The sequence below is a fragment of the Primulina eburnea genome, chromosome 16, assembly GCF_022965805.1.
Source record: "Primulina eburnea isolate SZY01 chromosome 16, ASM2296580v1, whole genome shotgun sequence".
In the NCBI taxonomy this organism is placed as follows: Eukaryota; Viridiplantae; Streptophyta; class Magnoliopsida; order Lamiales; family Gesneriaceae; genus Primulina; species Primulina eburnea.
The window spans coordinates 3349212-3374551 of NC_133116.1; the positions used below are offsets into that span (position 1 = coordinate 3349212).

General features: G+C 33.1%; 4 protein-coding genes and 1 pseudogene across 5 annotated transcripts; 2 read left to right on the forward strand and 3 right to left on the reverse strand.

The window, feature by feature from the left end:
* Positions 1-193: 193 nt before the first annotated feature.
* Positions 194-2087, reverse strand: LOC140816568 (protein phosphatase 2C 51-like). Its single transcript, XM_073175918.1, has 3 exons — positions 1290-2087; positions 914-1019; positions 194-733 (listed from the first exon to the last, which is right to left on the reverse strand). The coding sequence occupies exons 1-3, from the start codon at positions 2025-2027 to the stop codon at positions 348-350; spliced, it is 1230 nt and encodes a 409-aa protein (XP_073032019.1). The 5' UTR covers positions 2028-2087; the 3' UTR covers positions 194-347.
* Positions 2088-2521: 434 nt separating this feature from the next.
* On the reverse strand, positions 2522-4242 carry LOC140817024 (luminal-binding protein 5-like; annotated as a pseudogene).
* A 3731-nt stretch (positions 4243-7973) lies between these two features.
* On the forward strand, positions 7974-12659 carry LOC140816570 (protein DEFECTIVE IN MERISTEM SILENCING 3-like). The gene is made up of 8 exons (XM_073175921.1): positions 7974-8115; positions 9677-9814; positions 10012-10126; positions 10486-10717; positions 11140-11328; positions 11415-11738; positions 12012-12237; positions 12386-12659. The coding sequence occupies exons 1-8, from the start codon at positions 8062-8064 to the stop codon at positions 12416-12418; spliced, it is 1311 nt and encodes a 436-aa protein (XP_073032022.1). The 5' UTR covers positions 7974-8061; the 3' UTR covers positions 12419-12659.
* An 853-nt stretch (positions 12660-13512) lies between these two features.
* LOC140816585 (GDSL esterase/lipase At4g10955-like) lies at positions 13513-15255 on the reverse strand. Of its 2 annotated transcripts, none has more exons than XM_073175941.1 (3): positions 15116-15255; positions 14836-14931; positions 13513-14713 (listed from the first exon to the last, which is right to left on the reverse strand). In XM_073175941.1, exons 2-3 carry the CDS (start codon positions 14898-14900, stop codon positions 13735-13737), a joined length of 1044 nt encoding a protein of 347 aa, XP_073032042.1. In that variant the 5' UTR covers positions 14901-14931; positions 15116-15255; the 3' UTR covers positions 13513-13734. The 2 variants fall into 2 exon arrangements, with proteins under 2 accessions (XP_073032042.1, XP_073032043.1); XM_073175942.1 differs by having other exon boundaries at positions 15092-15132.
* Positions 15256-21745: 6490 nt separating this feature from the next.
* Positions 21746-24296, forward strand: LOC140817085 (uncharacterized). Its single transcript, XM_073176663.1, has 4 exons — positions 21746-22046; positions 22887-23408; positions 23762-23899; positions 24017-24296. Exons 1-4 carry the CDS (start codon positions 21951-21953, stop codon positions 24107-24109), a joined length of 849 nt encoding a protein of 282 aa, XP_073032764.1. The 5' UTR covers positions 21746-21950; the 3' UTR covers positions 24110-24296.
* The last annotated feature ends 1044 nt before the right edge of the window (positions 24297-25340 follow it).

Here is a 25340-nt window from a genome sequence, read left to right on the forward strand (position 1 = left end):
TCCATCATTTTCTTCTCTGTATCAAAATTGAAATTTAACTGTAGAAGAGACTTTGTTATAATGTTTAATTTAAGAAAATTTAACAAGAAATAGGCGATACTATCCATTATAACCAATTATTAATTTATAATACTCGACCATACTATAATTGATCATACACATGCACAAACAAATATTGGTCTCAAGTACAAAATTCGTATAAAATTTTCACTTGGTGTAATATTATTAAATTCAAAAGAATTAAACATTATATACGTCAAGAAAAGAGTTAATTAAGTTGATCAAAAAGACCAACTCAAATTATCATTTAAAATTGTGTAAAAATCGAAATTCTCATCCTTGTGTGTCTATAGGTTAACCCGGGCTTCTACATCTACTCGACCACTCTTCGAGTGTCTCAAGTCCACAACGATGACACTGATGTTGTCTCTACTACCTCGAGCCATAGCCAACTCTGCTAGCACAGTTGCTGCTGCTGCCAGTACTGCATAATTTTCTTCTTTCGTCTTGTCGACCGGCTCGAGTTCGATATCTTGTTGAAGTACTACTGAAACATGGGAGGTTCTTTTTATACGCCTATCTAAACATTTTCTTACGACTAGGCACGCTAGATCATTAGAAACTACGTCCCATAAGCCATCGCTTGCTAGTATCAAAAACTCGTCTGAATCAGTTATATTGACAAGTTTTACTTCTGGCTCTGGTGTCACAAAAGGTTTGAGGCATCTATCACCTGCAATATCGAGTCAGATTGATCATCATCGTGCAAATTTTAATCAAGATCATATATATATATATATATATATATATATATATATATATATATATATATATATATAAAGGTATAGATAGACGGATCAAACACATGAGAATAGACAAAACAGAATTGTTTCAGCAGTATTTAGTTGCTAACCTATAGATCTTGAAGTGGCAAGAACTCCCAAGACCCTTTGTCCATTCCAATCAATGACCTTCCCTCCACAGCCTACAATTCTCTCCAATTCATCGGGTCTATCGGGCTGCATAATAGTTGTCATAAATCATCATAAAAAAATAAAAAAAATTGAATAGTCATGCAAATGAATGGCAAATATTTCCCCATGTACGTAAGAGATATGCATCACAAGTACTTTCAAACCAACCATGAAATCATGATTCTACATGAAGTGGAGTCGTTTTGTTCATTCGAGAAATGTCATTTTTTTAAAAAAATATTTGAACAATGTTACGTACAGACCAGTGGATGAATGTTTAACTCAATTATTTGTACATCATATGTGTGTACGTACCTTGTGATCGTCGGACAATTGTACGGCGACTCCACCACGGGAAAGCACAGCCCTCGAATCTCCACAATGGGCAAGAACCACCTGCTCCTCCCCGACAACCGCCACCACCGCCGTGGATCCCATCATCGCCACTGCTGCTCCATTCTTATTCACTTCCTCATCCATCTCCCGGAAACCTGCCTCCATCACCTTCCCCCAATCGATCTCTTCGCCTCCTTTTTCCTGCACAATCTTCGCTACCAATTTATGAAGTGTCTCACGGCAAGACTGCGCCACCCGGAAGCCCCCATGGCCATCATACACCCCGAAGAAATCGTATATTTTCCCACATCTTGTCAAAAAACCTAATTCCACCGCCACCGCGTCCTCCATTGCTCTCCTTCGTCCAATCACGGATACAGAACCATGTGTACGACACGTGCTCAAGGTTGATTCCCCGCCCGAATCGACGTCTTTTTGAGGAACCCGGTCGACCAAATCCTCCGGAACCATTATTGGCTCTACGAAGCACGTATTATCACATTTCCATCGCTTATTTCTCAAACCCACATCACAATCTGGGGAAAAAACCGGATCTTCGGCGGTTTTCCCCCGACCCAGTAACTTAACTCGCCGGAGCTCCCTTCTTTTGCGGCTAATATCCTTCATGGTTTCATTTTCTCCTCCGCTGATCCCGTTATTCCTTGGGAAGAAACTCTCCGGCACCTGAGACACATGCTTTACGCTATCAAAAATCATCGTCCACCATCAAAGAAACCAAACCCCGCGAAGCTTAAATCGATTAGAGGAGAAGAAAATATATAAGGAAAGGGCATACGTGGGGGAACGAGAGTGGCGAAAGAGACACGTAACGAGGGGCTGTTGTTGGCAAATGATTGGAAGAAGTACAGCAATGTGGGGTCTACGTGATTCGCAAGATATTTATATTTGACGTTGACAGTAACGTTGGATACATGGGACATGTGTTTGGAGATAGGATCCTCGTGGCAACTGCTTGCTGTCTCTCAAACTGTTGTCCTAGTTTCTCTTCGTTGTTTAACAATATTATGGTATTCGTCGTGTCAAGCTGTGTCTACTTAAAATTATCTTCAGTTTAGGATAGACGATGAAAATAAATACAATATTTTTATCAAAAATAGTTTTACTTTTCTTGAGTCTAGCTAAATGATACGTAGGAATTCAAGTTCTCTTCTCATAAAACTCATAGCACAATTCTTGAGTTGTCTACTGTCTACCATCGATACTCAATCTCTAACAAGTATATGAAGCAGCAAAAAGAAAAAGAAATTTTAAAAACTTTTCACAGTTCTTCATGGCCATTGTCTTCCTCCTCCGACGCGCCACCAGACCGCTGAAACACAGATTGTCGTCCATCCATCGATTTTCTCCTTCTCGTCGGACTCTAGTTTGTCCTTCCCTTCGATCAGATTCCTCATGTTGTACAAGTACGCCTCGAGGCTGTTCCTGGCGTCGATTCTCTCTCGGGCCTTCTTGTCTTCCTCCGCGAACTCATCGGCCTCTTTCACCTTCTGCTCCATTTCTTCTTCCGATAGACGTCCTTTGTCATTGGTGATTGAGATCTTTGCAGAACGGCCAGCGGCCTTATCTTCGGCTTTTACATTTAGAATGCCATTGACATCTAACGAGAATGTCACTTCAATCTGAGGAGTTCCTCTATCGACACGGCCACCAACAAAAAAATTAAATCTTGAGCTAATGTTTCATAATTTATACGTACATGGAACATTGGCGACCACTAACCTTGGGGCAGGAGTTATTCCAGTGAGATCAAAGCTTCCAAGCAACTTACAGTCCGTGGTCATACTTCTTTCACCCTCAAAGACATATTACAGAATACTAAAAATGTTATCATCATGGGCCAAGTTAGCCCTTCTTATATTTTCAAGAATCGTATTCAATTACCCGAATCGAGACAGCGGCACCAAATGCAACAGCCTCATCTGGGTTCACGCCATTACTTGGTTCCTTCCCGTCGAAGTATTCTTTCAAAAGCTGCTGGATTTTTGGAATCCTGGTGCTACCACCCACGAGAACAATTTCATCAATCTGGTGCTTTCCAAAACCAGCATCCGCCAGGGCCTTCTTAAGAGGACCCATAGTCTTTCTGAACAAATCATTGTTCAATTCCTCGAAACGAGCTCTTGTTGTAAGTGGTTCAGAGAAATCCAAGACATCAAAGAGTGACTCAATCTCTACACGGACTTGGTGCTGACTGGTCAAAGCCCTCTTAGCACGCTCACATTCTCTCCTTAACTTGCAAAGTGCTCTGTTATCCTTACTAATGTGCTTCCCGTGCTTCTTTTTTATCAACTTAATGAAGTACTCCATAATCCTGTGATCAAAATCCTCGCCTGAAATAATTTACATGTACAGAGGCAGGTGACAATACATGAAAATGACATGTATAGTGAAAAACAATTAAACAAAGACCGTGACTGTAATTATTAAACGAAAACAAATATTTCAACTAGTACTCTACCTCCCAAATGAGTGTCGCCATTAGTCGAAAGCACCTCAAAAACACCATTATCAATAGTCAAGATGCTGACATCGAATGTTCCGCCACTGAGGTCAAAGACAAGAATGTTCTTTTCTTCACCTTTCTTGTCCAAACCATATGACATCGCTGCAGCTGTTGGTTCATTAATAATCCTTACAACATTCAATCCAGCTATCGTTCCAGCATCTTTAGTGGCCTGTCTCTGGGCATCATTAAATAAAGTAAGCTGCAGAAGGTAGAAAAATTTCAGCAAAAACTAAAGACACAATGCTAGATATCCATCTAATAATATAGACTTCAAAACCAAAGTTTACCGGGTACGGTGATAACAGCATCCTTAATTTTCTTGCCGAGATAGGCTTCGGCTGTCTCCTTCATCTTCGTCAAAACCATGGCACTGACCTCCTCAGGACTTAACACCTTGTTCTCGCCCTCTTTGACAACTTGTATGTGTTAAGATTGGAACTTGGACCTAACTCAACCTCAAAAGCTAGCTCAAGGGGGAAGGATTGTCCAAACCAATATATGCTACTCAAAGGTTATTTATCCAAACCGATGTGGGACAATTAACAGTATGTAAGGTTTTCCATCCCTGTTGACAATCTTGTAGGGAGCAAGCTCCATATATATCGCTCTGAACTTCTTTGTCGTCGAACCTATCCAGGAGTAGTTATGACACAATAATATTATCATCATTACAGCGTGATTAAAAACTATTAAAAAAGAAACAAGATTTTACTTACTTTCTTCCATAGCCTCTTGACATCGAAGACAGTGTTGGTAGGTATTTTTTTATTTTTTTTAGGAAATTTCGGGATAGAAATCGGTGAATCAAAAGGCTAAAAGAAAATAGTATCTCTAACTGCATATAAACACGAGATTATTTCATGTTATCATAAATCCATTTACGTACTGTATTCTGTTGGAAAGACTGCATCTAATAATTGAAATATTACACCACTCACAGTATATAATACTTGCAATTGACGTGCCATTTTTCTCTTAGCTACTCGATCAATTTTTCTTTAGAAGCTTAGCACTTAATGACATGTAATCAAATAGTCTGATTACTACCTTGTCAATTTCTTTGATCAGATATACCAGACTAAGGAAGTCGAAGAGGTTAAAGTAGTTACAAAGACTGAAGAAAACAACATGAAAGAGTCCCAGGCAGCTGCGAATCGCCTCGCAAATGCAAAACTGGTCAGTATATCATACTTGAAGCTTTAAGTGTTCCATAAAAACGCTGGAAAGGTGCCTTCGATGACTTAAAAGCTCTCTTAGTTTTACTGTTAGAAGTTTATTTCCTCATTATATAGCTGTCATAATTTGCACTTTTTCTACATGCAACAAAGCACTTATGTCTCACCAACTTTTGTTTTTAAATTTTCAAATTAGTAGCGAGGGGTGATGAATTTTTAAAAATCGTTCATTTAGTTTAATTTATTATTTACAATCAACTGCAATCATCGTTGTCTTTCTTGAATTCTTTTTTGGTTAGAATCATTGTTACCAAATATGGGTTGGGTGTAACATGTCACTAGCAGCAAAGTTGAGGGTTATATTTTCTGAACTTCATGTACTATTTGCTGCAAAGTTATGTAGTTCACTTGGTTCCTTTTCTACATTACAAATTTTTTTTTATCTTTTCACATTTATTTGAGTTGAAAGCAACTGGTGGTATGGACTTATCACAATTTCCCCTTTGTGTTCAAGAGAATAAGACGATTCATCGTAGAAGGGAAGGGCACCGAGGTTCGTGATCCTGTGACTAAAGAAAAATTTTTGTCCGAGATATTGTTTTGATTTTTCGATCTTGAAACATGAAGCATACCTTAAACTTTGTGTCAATCGATCCTGGCTACGCCTTTTCTTACTGTTACATTGTGGGGCACTGCTTCTTGATGTGCTACCGATGTGACTAATTTCTCTGGTAAATTCAGGTTTCCAGGCAACTACAAGTGCACATTGAACCGGAAAACTTGCAACTACCCGCAACTTTATCTGCTCTGGGGGAGTATAAGGTGCCTCTTCGGCTACCAAAGTCTATACCTAAGCCAGTGGGAGATGAGTGGATTCTTAATGTCGAGATAAGAAAAAGTTGACGGCTGAAGGGTCTGTTTGGTGTAGTTATTTGGTTTGATGTGGAACGAAAATTGGCCTGAATTGGATTGTTGTTTGGGGCAAGTGATTGGTGCGTGAAAATTTCAAGAATAAAGTGGTCTCGAGTTTCTACTTCATTTTTAATTGATTCACAACGTCTGTAACAAAGACCGTCTCCTGATGGAGTCATCCATCAAGAACGAGTTTGGTATTTTTAGCCTTTCAATATTGTAGCTCATGCAAATTCTTCTCATATTTGAAATTTAAAAATAATTATTATCATGGCATAGAAAAGATAGAATTTTGGTATACTTCGAAAACCTCTCAGTTTTTTCAGTATTCACAAATTTTATTCTTATACCACGAAGAAAAACTTCAAATCACCGCAACTCTTCATTTGTTATCTCTTGTAAAAAGGAAATGAAGTCGGGAAAGGCGGAGGGGAGGGAATAAATTAATGTACAGGCACCCCCGGTCCAAGAATATAACATAGTAGAACAACACTGTATGTTTGATCAAATATAGTAGGTTAAAATCCACTCATGAGTCAGCGTTGACTGACAAGGAAATCCTGGGAAAAGATTATGTTTTTCTATACGAAATTAAATTTATGGACAATGAAGAAGTAGATAAAATATAATAATATTTGGAATTAAAAGTAAAAAGTCGAAAATAATAAATGAGTCATGTTTGATAAATAAATTATTCTAGATTAAATATTTTTGTCGAAACAAATACATCAACACATCAACTTTTAGAATTTAATTAAATTAAACAAAAAATAAGGTATAATTTGATTTGAAGAAAAGCAAAAAAAATTTAAAAATTAAAGTCAATAATCATTTTTTTTAATGACTAAACACTCTTGACTATCTTTGACTTTTCGTTTTATCTTTCAAGGATATTTAATGAATTTATACTATTGCAAATTGAATGGGAAATATGTGTGAGAACATTATAATTTTGTACATCATGCTATATATATATATATATATATATATATATATATATATATATATATATATATATATATATATATAGCTGTCTTAAATGATAAATCAGCAAAAATATTTTTCATTCAAATATCAAAACTAAAATTTACTTGAATGGAGTACACATAGACAAACGTCAAATAAAATTTTCATAATTTACTAAATTATCATAATAATATTAAAATAAAATCATTAAACTTGTTATTAAGGCATATATCACTTTTGCTTTTGCTAACTTTTAACACATTGCGGATTTTATTTAATTCTATGTTTTTTTTAGAATACATATTATAGATAATTAATTTTATATCAGAATCAATCATTTATAAATTAATATTGGTTATTAAGAGAAATAATATTTTAACATAATACCACTCAAATAAATATATATAGTAAAAAACATATATAAATAAATATGTAATACTCAGTTAAAAAGTTTTATATATAAAATTGTAATATATAACAAATGATAATTAACTATCAATATAATTCATATTTATTATAGGGTTATATTGATTAAATTTTTTTTAAAGATTATATCATAAATTTAGTTTAAAATTTAGACAAAAAGGAAAGAAGAACGTGTATTAATGTCCAAATATATTTAAGATGGACAATGAATCACAAAAATTGACTAAGAAATGTAAATAAATAATTTTTTACATAAAATTTAGAAAATAAAGAAGAATATGAATTAATGTCCAAATCTATCTAAGATGGACAATGAATTAAAAAAAAACACTTAAATGAACAACGAATTAAAAAAAAAAACCTCTTAAGATAACCTAATAATTTAATTGGCCAACTTAAATGAATAAAGACATATAAAGAAATTCACAATGGAAGTAGGTATATTTATATGTATGTTAGATTGTTTTTATATTTTTATCAATTTATCTCTATTTAATTTATTTTTTAAATTACTAATTTGTTTATTTAATCATTAAAACATTTAATAAACAAAGAATAAAAGTTTTTTTTTTTTATAATTTTTGAAATTTGTGTGGAAAACACCAGCCTGACTATATGCATCCAGGAGTAAATTTTAAAAAAAATATTATAGCTGCAGTACAAAAGATCCCTTCCGTGTTGCCAGCTCTGCACTTTCTGTGCTACATATCAGCCTCTCGGCGGAGCAACTACTTAGCGGAGGGAGATGCTCGGCGGCGATCAGCAGCAAAGTACCATGAACGGCGAGACACCTACACTGGTCCCTCTCTCTCTGTCTCTCATTTTTAATATTATTGGTGTTTTTTTAGTGAATTATCATTCAAAACAATTGGGGTTTAGGGTCCATTTATGGCTTTTTTCCTTTCACATGAAAGTGAAGGCTACTGTGGAAATCAGGCATGGCTTACTCTGAATAATCTTCACTCATCAATCAGGATTTGGTTCTTGCACCTTAATCCCACTTGTGACGTAAACACGTTTCACGTCCTTGAAATTGACCTGGTCGTAACTCTCTCCTAGTTCTTCCTTCTATTATGCCCACTGTTAACGAGTTTTCCAGTGTTCGGCATCAAATACAATAGGATAGACTGCTCCAGAAGACTAGTATAATAGACGAGAAAGTCATCCGAGTCTGTATATCATTTCACATATTCTTATGGAGCCGATGTTCGATCAAAACACAAATTCCGCTTTGTTCAGTTCCTTGAATAGAGCCTTGTAAAACTTGAAAAATGTAATTGTAAGCACATGGGATGATTGTCAATAACCTACGTCTAGAATCTGATGAATTATTACATTTCAAAGACGGACAAACAATGTATAAACTCACCATATGTTAGTTATATTGTCGCTTTATATTTTGTGATTTTAAGTATATTGCTATTTCAACAATATTTATGACTGATACTAACTTGTTCTCTTGAGACAAAAAATACTAACTTGTAAATCTGAATGATGAGTAAATTCAATGAGTAAGAATGATAAATATGCACTAAAGGTTGCAAACGATCGACCAGATGGTGAATTTAGTTTTCTTCCTTTTTTTCCCAATCTTACAGTTATTAGTAAACAGTGCAGGGGAAGATAACATTAATACAAAAATCAAAATTTTGAAACTCCAAAAGACTAGTACCACAGTTTTGCATTTATTAGAAATCAATCGTGGTGGATTTTCGTGAGCTGATAGTTGCAACATTTTTGCATTGAATTAAAGTATACAAATGAGGGTGATATCTGGACCATAAAAAAATCTGTGTAATAAAAAATTGTGTCACGACTAAAATTGGTGAGTAAATGTCTTTCCTGACCTCCAAATTTGGTGTTTATTACAGGATTGATTTTTGCAATGGTTAAAGGGAAAAACAAAAGGTTAAAATAGCAATTTCTGAATGTGAGCTGAAATTGTCAAAAGGTTTTTAATTTGTTACTTTTATTCAAATTGGATGTTTTGATTAGAAGCATGATCTCATGGGTTATTGTGCCCTTTTAGGTAATGCAGTTCGTTACACGGTAACATTACCTTCATATATGTAACTTTCCTATCCACCACATGGTATTGATTGGTTAATCTTGCTTTTGGAATTATTAAATTTATCTGGTCCTGGATAGGTTTCTGGTTTATTGAAGGAAGCAAATAAACACGAATTTTCTGTTTCAAACCTAAAATTCTGTTTTTCTACATTCTTGATGATTTTTTTATATTACATATAATCCGCTCTTTATGTACAAATGCTTGGGACATGACACATGAGGCTGTGATTCATTTCTTATCAAATGTAAAACAAATTACCTGAGACTGTGTCATGATCTTGTTATGCTAGCTTTCAAATAACTCAAGGGCATTAGTCATCACTGATTTGACACATGTTGGTCAACATTCCCCACATATGATTTCAACGGACAATGTCCAGAATGGAGCTCTTAGTCAGATTGCCGAGTCATCTGCAAACCATTCTAAGGTTTGTCACTATATTCATAGGTTTGTTTATACTGTCCCTTTAGATTGTTCATGCATATGACTTGTGTTATACTCAACTTTAGTTTATCTTCCTTTTTGATCAATAAGAGTATTCGATTATTGAAAGATCTTATATATAAGTCGCCTTGAGGACAAGATATGGATTGTTGTGAAACTGAGTTGATGTAATATTTGCAGAACCTTCAAGATGATATGCAGGAGCTGGGTCAAAAAATAAAGCATCACGAAGACAATGTTAAATATTTGAAGTATCATAAAAACAAATTGGAGGAATCAATTGTGGACATGCAAGGTATTTGAATTTCCGTTCTCCGGTCTATCCAGTTATGTGGTTGTACTGCACATGCCATCTTTTAGAAGGAGAAAATGAATTGTTCCGGTTTCCTTATCGCAATTTGGACATAATGGTAATTTTAAATCACAAGGTACAAACTCTTAGTGCTTTAATGCTGATAGTCACAGATATAGAATAAATTTAAGAGATTAATCATTTACCTTACAGCTGTTTCTTGAATTTGTACTGCTAAGATGTTTTCTTAACCTCAATCTCTTCGTTCTTTGTTTATTTTGTCTTGGAAGCTGAATCATCTCTTTTCTGATGGTATTCTGTTTATTTATTATGTGTTTTTCTAACCATTCTTGCTCTTGTAGTTGCTATCGGGAAGCATTACGTAAGTTCCTCAACGGAAAAGGAAGACCCTTCTCATATGAAGAATGAGAAGAAAATCATACAGAATATTCTTAAACGTGAGGGATCTGCAGCTGCATTGTGGTATAGGATGAAAAATCAACCTGAACCTCAAGCTTATGACCGTACATTGACAAAAGATGTCATCGGCGTGGTTGCCACACTTGGGATGGTTGATGATGAAATCCTTAGCAGGTGGCTTCAATTCTTTCCCAACCTTTCACTATTTCCTTCTTGCAAATTATCACTGGCTCCAATTTTTATTTGGGTGTATTAACAAATTCATATCTATGATACTACTTACTATATGTTTATTTAAACAGAAGTAATATATTTTGTGTATCATTCAGCATCTGATGGACAATAACATCTAAATATGGCAGTCTCGTGTTTTACTTCTTCTGGAAATGGAAATATGGAATATGCACTGCTGTGTATTGCAAGTTGCTACTGTAGCCATATTAATTGTGCTTTATGTTTCAGTGCAGCAACTGGATGTAAATTTACCCCTTGTGGATAGCGCACTTGTAAACTTAATTTAAGAAAGTGATTGAAATAGCACTTGGCTGACAATCCTAATCTGGCTAACTTATTTGATGTTCAATTGTGGGGCTTAGGCTTCTTTCAGAGTATCTGGGCCTGGATACGATGTTAGCAATTGTCTGCAAGACCTATCAGGGTGTCAAAGCCCTGGAAACATACAACAGGGAAGGTTTAATAGATAAAAGTTTGGGTTTTTGTGCTGTTGGAGCATCTACTGGACCCTTGGATGGTCGATTTCGTGTCATTTGTCTTGAAAAACTAAGGTGGGTTTTTGTTTTGCTGTCATAATCAAACCAGGTCTCATTTAAGATTCACCTCTTTTTTTATACTCACATTTGTGTGTGTCTAGACCATATGTTGGCGACTTTATTGATGATGACCCTCAACAAAGGCTTGATCTTTTAAAGCCAAGATTAGTCAGCGGAGAAATTCCTCCTGGGTTTCTTGGTTTTGCTGTCAATATGATCACCATCGACAGCAATAACTTAAATGGTATCTCAAGTGATGGACACAATCTAAGAGAGTCGCTATTCTATAACCTCTTTTCCAATTTGCAAGTATACAGATCAAGAGAAGACATGCTTAAGGCTCTCCCTTTTATATCAAATGGAGCTATATCTCTGGATGGAGGTGTCATAAAAAGTCCTGGGGTGTTTGATATGGGTCAACAGCGGTAAGAAGCGAAGCTTGACATTAATGCACAAGTAACTGATTTATCACTTTAATCTAAATCACCTATATCTATATTTTTCTTTATCGTTTGAATCTAAATCACCAATATCCATATTTCTCATCATTATTTAAACGAAGGCAAGGATTAGATATCTGTTTTTCTAGTTTCAATCTCCCTATGTGGAGAATGTTTTGTCCATTTGTATCTGGATTTAATTATCAAGTAGTAATTAATTCTTGTGATGTTTTAAAATTGGAATTTCTCTCATTGAAGGGGAGACATGGATGTCATGTTCCCAAATGGCTCCGATAGATTCAACCTGCCCATGAACTATTTCGAGATTGAAAATCATTTGAAGGAGACACAATGGGAAAAAACCAGAACTATGGTTGATCTGCAGAGAGAGCAGTCATTATTAGATCTCGCACGGTTCAATTATGAGAAAAAGAAACAAGAGTTTGTCAAGTTTCTTGCACAAAGCTCGTCTTTTGCAGCGCAGGTAATGACTCAATCATGCTCCACACACCTTTATGGTTTTCTTGGCCGTCTCCCACTTAATGACAAGCCAATAAAAGTTACACATTTTTTTCCTTTGTGTTTATAACTATTATGACCAAAACTGAGATTCCTTTGTATTGTACAATCAGCATAAGGCGGGATGGGAATCGAGTCCAAGATGATGGCATAGAGATGACGACTTTTCAAGAAATGGCTAGGGAGCATGGTGACACTTCCTTCGCCCACATTTTCCTGTACATTTTAGTTAAAATCTGGTTCACACCAATGCTATTCTGTGATTCAATATTTATGTTCGATAAATTCCCCGTTTGTCATGGTGTTACCAGCCTTTTATGTTAACGGGTTCAAATACCCAAGTTTATGCTATCTTTTTAAGATCTTAATTTATGTATCTTATAATGTTGTGTGTGTGTTTTTCTAAAACTTTTGGTTACCAATCTCGCGTGTTCGTTTTTCCTTTTGGATACCAATCTCACGATTGATGATACAAAAAAACTAAAATCCATTTTATTAGTATCTTAAAAAAATTTATATTATTGTTCTCTACATTTAAATAAAAATATTAAGATTGTATTTTAATAATAAAACTTTGTTCTGAAAGACAAGTGTATGAAATTTTAATTGGGCAATCAATTAATTCCTTCTTTACTTTTGAAGTTGTTTAAGAGTTAATTTATTTATATACATAATTTTTTGTAAATTTTTAAATTTAATTTATATTTTGTCAAAAATAAAAAATTAATTTATATTAATGTTACCTACTATGATTGATACATTATTCAATTAGTTCAAATTATGCCACTTGTATAATGTTTTGAACAGTATTCTAAAATTCTGCCAGGCGGTTGCGCCCGAAAAAGTGCTTGTCGGCCAGCCTAGACGACATGCGCTCGAAAAATTATCTATTTTTTAGCTTTTTTCCTAAAAAAAATTGGACTCTTAATTTAAATTAAAGCTCAATTTAAAATTTAAGAAATTTTTTATAGTCACAAACCAAAGTTCAATAAAAAAAAATACGATTTATTGGTTTGTTCTAACACACTAAGTTTTATCTTATTATGTTGATATCATAAAACACGTCTAGCGATACTTGGACCATTAACACTAACAAATTTTAAAACCTTGCATTTTATGAATTCAAATATGAATCAAGTTGTCGATTAGTACACCACGGTTATCATTGCGTCATTGCTTCTTGATATTTCCCTCTCTATATTTTGTTGCCAGAATGTTATCGTGAAGAACAAAATACACGAATCTAATACGGAAATGTCTTGAATTTGAGAAAAATATAGATACAATCAATCAGTTAGTAGCACATGATTATTTCAACTTGTGGAAGAACAAAGGAAACTACGTGGATTGTCATGTAGATGGCTGTTTAACCCCACTTCCAAAGGAAAAAATAAAACATGAAAAGAACTTGAAAAACCAGAACCAATACTTGAGAAACCTCGCCTCTAATGACAAATCCTTATTACTTATAATGGTATAAATTGTACTTGAGCGTGGATTCTTGTTTCCACCACTGTTCAATCCCATGAGCTTCCCTGACACCTTGACCATTGCTTGAGTTTACTGTCAGATATGCAGAAGGAATAAGATGAATTGCTTCAAAATCATTTTCTCTGCCACCTGATACAATGCTTCCAATTGAATGCTGTGTGGCCAATTTTCCTATTTTTCCTGCACCCAGTGACTCCATTTTCTCTCGATGCTCAAAATATCCAATGTACTCGCAGCAAATAGGATCAAAGGGATTGAGAAATAAGTAAGGAACCCACGAAGATAACAAGATAAATGGGTGTTTGTCGTCAGAATCTTGGCTGTGATACCCGTTAGCCACCATAGCCAGTCCTGCCGTGATGACACTGTTTGCAAACCTCAACCCGTGCTTCAACTTCTCGTTCGGTATCCATTCGATTGGAAGAGATATAAACGGAGGGTTAAAGAGGTATGTTTCGAGATGGGTTCCAGTATTTTTCGCCAACTCCCTTCCTATTATAAGTGCCATAGATGAACCTAAAGAATGTCCCGCCAACCATACGTTACCTAGGCCGACTCTGGAGACGATTTCTTGTGCTGTATTTATTGCACTAAGAATACGTGTGCTGTTTTGCAGGTCATTTAGAACACAGTGAAGATCGAGCTTTAAATCCTCCGCCCTGTTTCTTGAATCGGTCATCGTGCCACGAAAGGCGATGACATATTGTGGAGGCCTTTGGGTTGGGTGATTATGTTGGAGATGATATGGGAATTCGAACTCGAGAATGGCACCGAAGATTGAAAGATCGTGTTCATCTTCAATAACTTGGATTAGCTTGAAATTGAAGAATTCCCACCATGGAGGGGCGTTGCCCGAGGGGCCTTGCTTGTGATTTTGCCTATCATGTTCGAGTACATACATACCTTGAACCAGGCAGGCAGCAATGGATCTTCTGTGGTATGAGTTACACCTGTCGGTCATTCAACCACCATTGAAGTAAGAATGCAGAGTCTTTCTTTCGAATGAAACTTCTTGATTTTGAATCTAAAAACTTACTGTTTTGGAAGCAAAAACAAAAGAAAAAGATCTTACCAATCGACAGAAGTCAGAAACGTTGGCCCCGAAAGATGAAATATTTCAGATTGAGACGTTTCCATCACTCCTCTTCTCCTCACGCCCCTTTGGGAACTGGAAATCCACAGTGATTAGCGTGCAGAACATCAAACATACAAAGAGTTGACTTCGAAAAGGAAGAAAATAAAAGGTAAATGAAATCTAGCATCCGAAGAACAAGTTAAGAAGTTGACAGTTGGTGACATTGTTTCAGATTTTAAGAAACTTGAATTACCTGAAATTAAGAAACTTGAATTACCTGAAATTAAGACTGTATAACTTTCAGAAATTAATACAGACGTGAGGAAAGGAGGATTGTATGTATATATGTGAGAAAATGAGCACCATTTTCGTAGTGGCCCTCGAAGTCAACGGATTTTAAAACTGATCAAAGTCAACAAATATATGTACATATAGAAACAATGAATGAAACTCCACATGCATTTCAATTTGAAATAAATTTATAGAATACGCTGCAAGTGCTGTTTGTTAAAAGATGAATAAACAAACAAGTTGTTCCACAATTATTTTTTGGTGTTTACTGGATGAATCCTATTACATGATATCGCTGAAAAAATCAGGTTCAGATCTTAATAGATTGGTTTGATTTCAAGAAAATGATCAATGCTCTATACATATATACGTGTATATAATATATATATATATATATATATATATATATATATATATTTTACTTCCAAGAGTATGTAGGTCTCTTGTGAGACGGTCTCACGAATATTTATTTGTGATACGGGTCAATCCTATCGATATTCACAATAAAAAGTAATATTCTTAGCATAAAAAGTAATATTTTTTCATAGATAACTCAAATAAGATATTCGCTCACAAAATACAATATCTGAAATCGTTTCACATAAGTTTTTGTCTACTTGCAATCAGATTATAATTAATTAAAAATACTGAACTAAAAATAATGGGTAAATATATCAAAAAATCATCCAAACGAATCATGTAACCTAGGGCCTAGTCTAATTATTTTTTAAACAATATATGATTGTTTGTTATTTTATTTTCAAAAAAAAAAGTTTATTTTTTTAATATTATTTGGCTGGGAAAAAATTAAGAATTATTTCAGTACAGTTTATGGTACGAATGCATTGAAATTGTCAAGTGGCAAAATTAAAAGTCAACAGAAGAGGTACATAATGTCAAAAGTCAACTTTGGGGAGAGTGATTATTGCATTAATTTAAAGTTCAAAATAATTATAAATTATTTCCAAAAAAATTAATTCATAAATTTGTGATTATTTCAATCTTGTCATCGAGTAACTAAGCTCTTATGCGCCAAATTTGGCGTTGAGCGCTATTTTTTTTAAAAAAAAAATTGTTTTTTTTAAATTATAAATATTAATATTAAAAATTATAAATATTATTTATATGATAATAATATATTATTTTAATAATTAGATATATTTAAATAATAATTTATTTAATAATATATTTTAAATAAATCAAATAAAAGAAATATTCTAAAAATATGCTTTTTTAAAGTAAGATTTGAGGTAGATGGGTTGGAGATGAATATTGTATTTGGTACAGAAACTGCACAATTTTAAAATAGAGTTTTGGGTTGGAGATGGCCTAAGTGAATAAAAATTTATAAATGTAAATGAACAAAAAATTAAATAAAACCCTTACTTAACGATTTCGCATTTTGGACTAAAATTCAAGAATGATCTTTAATGGCATCAATTTTTGATAAACAAAATTGAATATAATAATAATAATAATATTAAATGTACAACAAGTATATCGTACATCGATATTGACAAAAATTATATAGTGAGATTTTGTTATTATCTCACGAGATTTTGTATTGAATTTTTTGAATTGTAATACCTATTATATAAATATGGTTGTACACATAGCATGGCTCTTTATTTAATTCTCATATGATACGTTTAATACTCAAAACACCACAAAAAAATTTATTTAACATAGTAAATATATATTCATTTATCCTATATGATAATATATAAATTCAATTAGCACCTCAATAAATTTAAATTTATTTGATTCATATTAATTAAAAATTAGAGGGACCATATAATAATTCGTGTAGTGTCAATACTTTTAAGTCTTACAATATTAATTTGTAAAAAATTGTTTAAATTTTTTAGTTGTGATCACATAATGACAAACACTACATTTTAAAATGAATAATAAATAAATTAATTGCTCGTGGAAATAATAATAATAATACAAAAAAAAAATTGAGTTTGAATGAGTACAATTAACATTTAATATAGTCCTAGTGGACTCCTAGTTAACGCGACTTTTTTAAATTTTAATTTTACCCACCACGATGTAAAGTTGTCCTTGAACAAAAATAATATTATTATTAGGACATCTAAACATTATTATATGAATAATTATAATTAAAGATACACTAATATTTTGTTACATTTATATTAACAATTATTATCATTCGATATATCACGTCATTTTGACTAAAATAACTCTCCTTTTTTAATTTAAATAAAATAAATTTATATATTTTTGAAAGAAAAATTAAATTACATAAATATTAATTTCGATTTATTTAATATGTGTGTTATGCCTCCAAACTCGAATATGGAATAAATCGACGTAAACTGATATTTCATTATACATGAGTTATTTTTTTATAAGGGGATTTGATCATGATGTCAAAAAATACATGTAAATGAATAATAGGATTTGAAAAAACTATGTATCAAGTATGACAAAAACTTGTGTGAGGCGGTCTCATTGTTCGTATTTGTGAGACAAATATTTTATTTGGGTTATCCATGAAAAAATATTACTTTTTATGATAAGAGTATATCAGTAGGATTGACTTGTCTCATAGATTAAAATCTGTGAGACGGTCTCTGAGACTCACTCATCAACTATCATGTTGAATTTTTTTGGGTAAATTTTTAAAACACAAATCTGATAGTGTATTAGAAAGAAAAATATATTTTAGTTTAAGCTTTTTCATTTTTTTGCCATGACTTCTAGAAAAATAGGGTGTAATTGTTTGGTTTTTATATGATAATGTGGTTATCTTATAGATTGCTCCAAACATTGACGTACAATAATCTTCTTTTTTGTCTTTTTAAAAAAGGTTATCTGGTCTTTTAGTTTAAATTTGAAAAATGAAATGTAATTTTTTAACAAGTCTCAAACTAAACTCCAACAAAAAATGTGATTTATTGGTTTACCTTTAACACATCAAACTTCATCTACGATTCTGGAAAAAAAAATAACAGCGATGATTTTGCATCCGAAGAAGAAAAAGAACGCGATGATGATATTGAACTAATTTAAACAGTAATTTAATATTTAAGAAAAAAAAACATCTTATTTTTTTATTAGTTGTGTTTTTTTTCCACATATATCAAACAATATACCCAAAAATAAAAAATAATTTAAAGATATTAATATATAATGTCACTGGATATTATAAAAATTAATTTTAAAAAATCGTCTAAAGGCCTTCTAAGCGATTAGACGCTGGACGATTGGTAATCGTCCTCCTGTCTTTTTTAGAACAGTGGTGATGGTGTTCTAACAGTTGGCCACAAACTCCAATTTCTCAAAAAAATTGGATATCGGATTTGTTTATTGTTGTGCCAAGACACGACAGAAAAATGGAGGGTCCTTAATTTGGGCACCATCCTTTTTGCAGGTCTAGCGATAATAATTCTGTCTTTTGTGCAAGGACCATCCAAACTATAGATAAGGTGCCCCTTACAATTAACAAATTCTAGTTCTATCATTTCTTTTCATTTTTTCCCGAGATTTGAAAGAGCGGTTGCAGACGAGTCTCGACCATGATATCATGTATCAAATTTGATATCTTGATGTCAAATAAATTATAAATGATTGATAGTTCCTCGGAATAAAATAAAAGGAGGATGCACAATCAAATGTAACTTATTTGTTTGTCTCTAATTATTGCCCGACTTGTCTTAAAAAATTCATGTCCGACTTGTCTCTAATTACGATGATGTTTATTAAACATTATCATTACAAAAATCGGTTTCGTCGCTACCAAATCCATCGATATTTTTCACTTTAGGGAAAAGAAAAAAGAGCCATTATCTCATTGGCCATACCCAACTATGATAGGGTATAACCCTCCACTCTCATTCTCCTTTTCCTCTCTGACCAATCACCATTGGCGTGATTATTATACAACTATACAAGGTGCACACATAAACAAAGAAAGGTTAGACAATCTTTTCGGGAGTGTTTGGTTTGAGTGATTAGACGGGATTATTTTTTTTATCCTGCCTAGTCAGCTGTTTGGTACGCGTGATTATTTAACCAAGTCAATTCCTCATATGAATGATTAGGTTATATTAGGTATGTTAAAATAATACCTCCTCACCCCTTAAGATTATTTATCCAACTCTTAATACCTCATATTTTTCCAATTTTACCCTTCTCTTATATTCAAACTCACCACCATTTCCCGCCACGACCGCCGCGACAATCGCCGTCGCCGCCGCCGCAAAGGAGAAGGGCAATTTTGTCTTTTCATCAAAAAATTCTAAATTATCCTACACTTAAAAATCTTATCAAACATAATATTATTTTACACCATATATTACAATCCTACCACGATCATTTTCTTTATCATTTACATACTAATAGTTAGTTTATCATATCCTTCCAACCAAACATAGCCTTCAAATTCTATATTTCTCTATCTCCAGGAACTCATCATTTATTCTACAGATTTATTACTTATTTTTGGTGCTAGATAGACAAGTATATATTTTATATTCCTAAAATGGGCTGTAAAAGTTTGTACCAGTGTCCAATAAGGAACTACAAAAAATGCACATCCCCTAGCCATCCATCAATCAATTGCAAAGTGGACCAATACTCCACTTTTTTTTTGCTAAAGCTTGCCTCATATTCCATTTCTATACATATGCTTTAATAGTTGGAAGATAACATTAAGATAGTATGCGAATTAGTATCTCATGGTTCTATATATACGTAGTACATAATTTTAAAAATAATACACATATTATTAAAAACACACACACACACAGACATATATATATATATATATATATAAAACACCAAAACATTGAAAATTAATTCCAAATATCACCTTACCTATCCGAGAGTTAGGATATAACAGCTGTGTTTTTGTGTTTTTTGGGGGAAGTAGGTGAAAAATCCCCAATCAAAACATTTTTTTGGGTTCACTCTCTATCCACAAAATTGTGGTATCATGTCATACAAAATGTAGTACACTTCATGTGGAAATGTGTTACACTTTATGTGTAAATATGGTACTAAAAAAAGTAGCCAAAGACTGAATACAAAAAAAATCGACGACTGGAGACTGAAGACCAATCTCTCGTTTTTTTTATCTGCCTATTGCAGCAAAGTAAGCATGACAAACATGAAATGACTAATGTGGAAGGATTACAGAACAGAATCGGCTGTCACTCTATGAATGCAACACATATTATATAATTATATGATTTTTTTCGCTTTACAGCATTTGACAACACGGATATTCCTTATTGCAGACACGAAAATTATACGTGATCGATAAGATTATACACAAATATATAAAAAACTCGTGTGAAATTTTTTTAAGGATCAATTTTGTTACATAAATATTTTATTTGAATCATTTATAAAAAATATTATTTTTTATTATAAATACAATCAGATATAACTCGTCTCACAAATAAAAATATTTAAGAATATCTCACAAAAAAACTTTCTATATATATATATATATATATATATATATATATATGGAGGGTGAGAGTTTAATTTTACGTGTCTTGAATTCAAAATTTTACACAACCAAAAAAACATCAGAAATATTTTTCATCGGCAAAAATTTGTGTGAGACGGTCTCACAGGTCATATTTATGAGACAGATCTCTTATTTGGATAATCTATGAAAAAATATTATTTTTTATGGTAAAAGTATTACTTTTTATTGTGAATATGGGATAGAGTTGACTCGTCTTACAGATTAAGATCTGTGAGACAGTGTTCTTTTTCATCACATAACATTTGCCATATAAGCATGTTAATATTTTGTTCAAATTTTACAATAAATCAGAGTTGGTATCAACGAATATGTATTTATCATTAATATATTATACATATTTTATCATCATACTTTTCGAATCAAACAGTATTTCGGAGTATATAAATTTAATTAAAGTCAAATAATGATCATCATAATACACGAGGTTGATCTAATAATATTGATAAAATATGAATAAATATAATAAAATTGTTATAAATTAGAATAAAAAAATCAAAATTATCAAAATCTATATCCATATATTTTTCATATTTCCTAATTCAGAACAAGATTTAAATCCTAATACCATTAAGTTATATGCTTTTATTTTTTTCAAAAAAAGTTGCATGATTAATTTATTCAAGTAATTTGCAAAGACATGTCGTTGTTTCAATAATATGTACTAACGAATCATGTTTTAATTAAATCTTATTTTTTCCAAAACAAATTATATGTTCACCACGGGTTTCGAACATGCGACCCACTCCAAATAAAGGAAGATTGGTGTCACATAAGCCTACATGCTATGGCAAAAATAGTCATATTTTAATAAACCAATTTTGATACTTAAAACTTATAAAAATAAGTTTTTTAAATGAAAAACTAGATTGATATTTGGTACATGAAAATCATTATTAAGATAGAAATATCTTCCATTATAAAAAATTTTGTGAAACGATATCACGAGTTGATTATATGAGACATATTTTTATTTGATTGTTCAAAAATAAAATACTAGCTGTTAAAAAAAAAAAATTGATATTAAAAATTATTAAAATAATTCCATTTTGTGTGGGAGCTTCCATACTCGATTGTAATAAATTTTCGAATATCGCAAGATTCCCCTTTGGAAGCCCTAATCTGGAACCCTTTCTCTTTCACACGGCTGTTCCTGTTTCCCCTCTTCCTTCCTGCACTACACTACCCTACACCTGTAAAAGGACCTCTGATTGGAACCATTATTTCTCCTTCAATCTATAAATAAGATCCAGGTGTTTTGTTTGTTTACATATGTAATTTACACCGAGTGAAGTAAATGTATGCTGAATCTGACCGGATGTTCCCATCAATACTAAACTTCTCCCAGCATTTTGATGAGTTCGTGTGCTCTCACAGGCCAAATGCTTCATGGGTGATTGTTTTTTCTTGTTTTTTTGTTCAATCTATCAATCGACATTTTTGGGTCAGTGTATCTGGGCGAAGCGTTGATGTTTTAAGATTTCGTTATCTTCTTGAATTGGGTCTTTCTAATTTTCTGAAATTGTTCGTTTTTGGAGCTAACCTTTCGTGGGTTTTAAAGTTTTAAGAATGTATTTATTCGAACCATAAGATAATATAATAAAAGTGTACATTAGCAAAATATTTGTGAAATGTTAAAGAGATGTGAAAAGTGGGGGAAAAAGAAGGTAATGTTTGGTTTTGTTTCTTGGAAATATATGAAGAGTTACCGAATATGAATCCAAGCATACGCTGTAAAATTTAACTGTAGTGAGAAAGAATGGAAAATTGATCTATTTGCCTCAAAGATTCACTATTTGTTATGTTTTACTGGCATCAGAGGAGCATATTAAAAAGCTCTCGATTCTTCTTTGCTCGTTAGGATCTCTTTCCGGAGAAGGATAATTTTTTTTTCTAAATTATTCGACAATTATCATTCCCTTGCCATAATACAAGAATCACACCCTCTATCATACTTTCTTTTCACGATCTCCTTTAGTTGCTCTGCGTTTGTTTTGAATTTGGAATTCTTGGGTTCAAAATCTTATGCTACACTTAAAGTAAATGAATTATTGATCTTCCATGTAGTCATCCTTATCCTAGCTCTGTTCTTGCTAATTGCATGCTTCACATTTATTCTCTAATCTGTAGTTTCCTGCGCAATATCTTTTCTCTAGCCAGAAACTTTGTGCAAGTATTAGCAGACTTGATTTCTCTTGACACTGCAAATTTTTGTTCCTGAATCATTGCATAGGGAATGCCATGCAGCCTCATCCAAACACCCACTATATCAGATTACTACCTTGGGGGAGCAGGAGATCTCTTCAAGGCTCCTGAACCAGTAATTGAAGTTTCATCGATGAGCCTTAATCCAATGAATGCTACCGTTTCAATGATTTCTGCTGTGGATGATTCCATCACCCCTCAACCTTTTGTGGTTGCTGATAATGAATCATCAATAGAGAATGGGCAACTCCTCGATAAAGTTTTCTATGAATGTGAAAGGGATCTTTTGGCAAAAGAAGCGATTGAAGCACCCTTGTCTGAAATCCCCGATATCGTTAATATTCCTATCATGGAGAGCAAAGCAAAGGTGATTGCTGATGAAGAGTTGATTGCTGGGAATCTGTTGCAGGAGAGTTCTAGTTCGAGTTGTCTAAGGTTGATGGAGTCTGTGCATGAGGATCCACCGAGGTTGAATTTTTTTGATCCTCCTGTTATCGACTTTGACGCAGCTTGTGGGATCCGAAGAACTTTTAGTGAAGGAGACGTCAAGGTACTTTCAGTTACCATCTTCACTTCCATTCTTGTGTTGTGACATGATAATGTTGGATTAAATTAATTTCGTATTGTTCACGTTGGTGTTGCATTGGTTAGAAACTTAGAACAAGGACCTGTATATCGAAGTCCTGTATTTTTATACTTCTAAAAATGTTGAAGCTTGAAATGAAAATTTGCATATCTGTTGACTTTATGGTTTAACTTTTACCTGTGCTCCATGTTAACTGGTCCGGCCACTTGCATCTATTGGTTACACGAAAAAACTATATGAACTGAATAGTGTATAGATGTTTCTGGCCTCTTCGACAGGATGGGGGCAGGGTCATTGATACTGAGTTTTTATGACAGACGATTGGCAATGATAAAGTGACCTTTCTGCACTCCCCATTGGGGTTAGTGAAAACTTGTGTTTCTGACGCTCGCAAGAAACAGCTGTCCAGGTACTGGAATAAGAAATCTAAGAGAAATTTCGACCGGAAAGTCAAGGTTAGTATTAACATTTACTGGTATTGTGCAAGAATTTCTAATCAACTATCTTATTACTCATAAACATGCAACAAAAATGATCGTTTCCATTAGGACTAATGGTATGTTTGGTATCAGTATGCTTGTAGGAAAGCATTGGCTGACGGCCAACCAAGAATTCGTGGACGGTTTGCTAAACCTGAAGAGATCGAGAGTTTGAAGAAGCAATGACTGACTGTTAACACTTTAAGGTTGAGAATTTGTTTGTTTATTAAAGCTTAGGCAGTGTCTACTCGATGAGTTGAACGGCTTCGTTTGTTTGTCCAAAGAAATAACATCATGATGTGTTATGTAGATTATTGATTGTTTGTTTTGTTGGGAAATTAATAAGATCTGTTCGATCGAGATTCAATTTTAATCACTAGCCGTGTAAGTTTGAAATGGTTTGGAAGCAATTTGTTCATCTTTTCATAAAATTTTGATCTTTTTTTTTTACCGGAAATGTTAAATTTTTTAAAAAAAATAAATAAAAAAATTTGCTTCCCTAGCATTTCACGCGAAGAATTGACAAGCCTACAAATGCTCTTAGTTATTCAGAAAGTATTTCTATTGGGCTTGTAGTTAAGTCTCGACACTATTTGGGCCACCAAAATGGGCCCATCAACACAAATAATAAATTTAGATAGATAGCTCCCCGCGTTGATTCTCGAACTTTCTTGAAAATTTAGAGGTGTTTTTGATAATATATAAAAAAAATGAGAACATGACGTTTTTAACCTTAATAGATACTAGACTACATGTGAGTTGCATTAATTATTTAACACTTTACTAATATATATATAATTAGTAAAACAGACCATGACACCAAAAAGTAGTTACTCTAGAGGTCTCTTACTTAATAATATAGTATAGATAGATGTACCACCACAACAAATAAATAAAATTTCCTAATGTATAAAATAATTATTTTTTATAAATAAATATGCGTCTCTCATAGCAAAATCATTTAAAAATCCAAATATTTTATGTGGGACTCATTTATATTTTTCAAATTCAAATATTACTAAATATAAAGTAGAATATATCCTTTGAAGCCTGAAGGAAACGCGTATAATTATAATGAGATAGATATGAATTCACCTTCATTTGTTGGTTCAACATAAATTTCACGCTTACTCATTATTTTATGTGCTTGAAAATTGTTTCTAACATCATACATTTGATAAAGAGTTAGTCTCATGTGAGACCGTCTCACGGGTCATAATCCGTGAGACGGATCGACCCTACCCATATTCACAATAAAAAGTAATACTCTTAGCATAAAAAGTAATACTTTTTCATGGGTGACCCAAATAAGAGATCCGTCTCACAAATATGACCCGTGAGACCGTCTCACACAAGTTTTTGCCTTTGATAAAATAAACAGTAGTATCTCTTTCTACAAAAAAATATTGCTGAATCC

Coding starts and splice junctions, on each gene's coding strand:
- LOC140816568 (XM_073175918.1), bottom strand. CDS start 2,027: ATGATTTTTGATAGCGTAAAGCATGTGTCTCAGGTGCCGGAGAGTTTC. Junction 1,020..1,289: donor AATTGTCCGACGATCACAAG/GTACGTACACAC, acceptor ACTATTATGCAG/CCCGATAGACCCGATGAATT. Junction 734..913: donor TGCCACTTCAAGATCTATAG/GTTAGCAACTAA, acceptor TCGATATTGCAG/GTGATAGATGCCTCAAACCT.
- LOC140816570 (XM_073175921.1), top strand. CDS start 8,062: ATGCTCGGCGGCGATCAGCAGCAAAGTACCATGAACGGCGAGACACCT. Junction 9,815..10,011: donor CATCTGCAAACCATTCTAAG/GTTTGTCACTAT, acceptor TAATATTTGCAG/AACCTTCAAGATGATATGCA. Junction 11,739..12,011: donor TTTGATATGGGTCAACAGCG/GTAAGAAGCGAA, acceptor CTCTCATTGAAG/GGGAGACATGGATGTCATGT.
- LOC140816585 (XM_073175941.1), bottom strand. CDS start 14,900: ATGGAAACGTCTCAATCTGAAATATTTCATCTTTCGGGGCCAACGTTT. Junction 14,714..14,835: donor TTTCTGACTTCTGTCGATTG/GTAAGATCTTTT, acceptor AATGACCGACAG/GTGTAACTCATACCACAGAA.
- LOC140817085 (XM_073176663.1), top strand. CDS start 21,951: ATGTATGCTGAATCTGACCGGATGTTCCCATCAATACTAAACTTCTCC. Junction 22,047..22,886: donor ACAGGCCAAATGCTTCATGG/GTGATTGTTTTT, acceptor ATCATTGCATAG/GGAATGCCATGCAGCCTCAT. Junction 23,900..24,016: donor ATTTCGACCGGAAAGTCAAG/GTTAGTATTAAC, acceptor GTTTGGTATCAG/TATGCTTGTAGGAAAGCATT.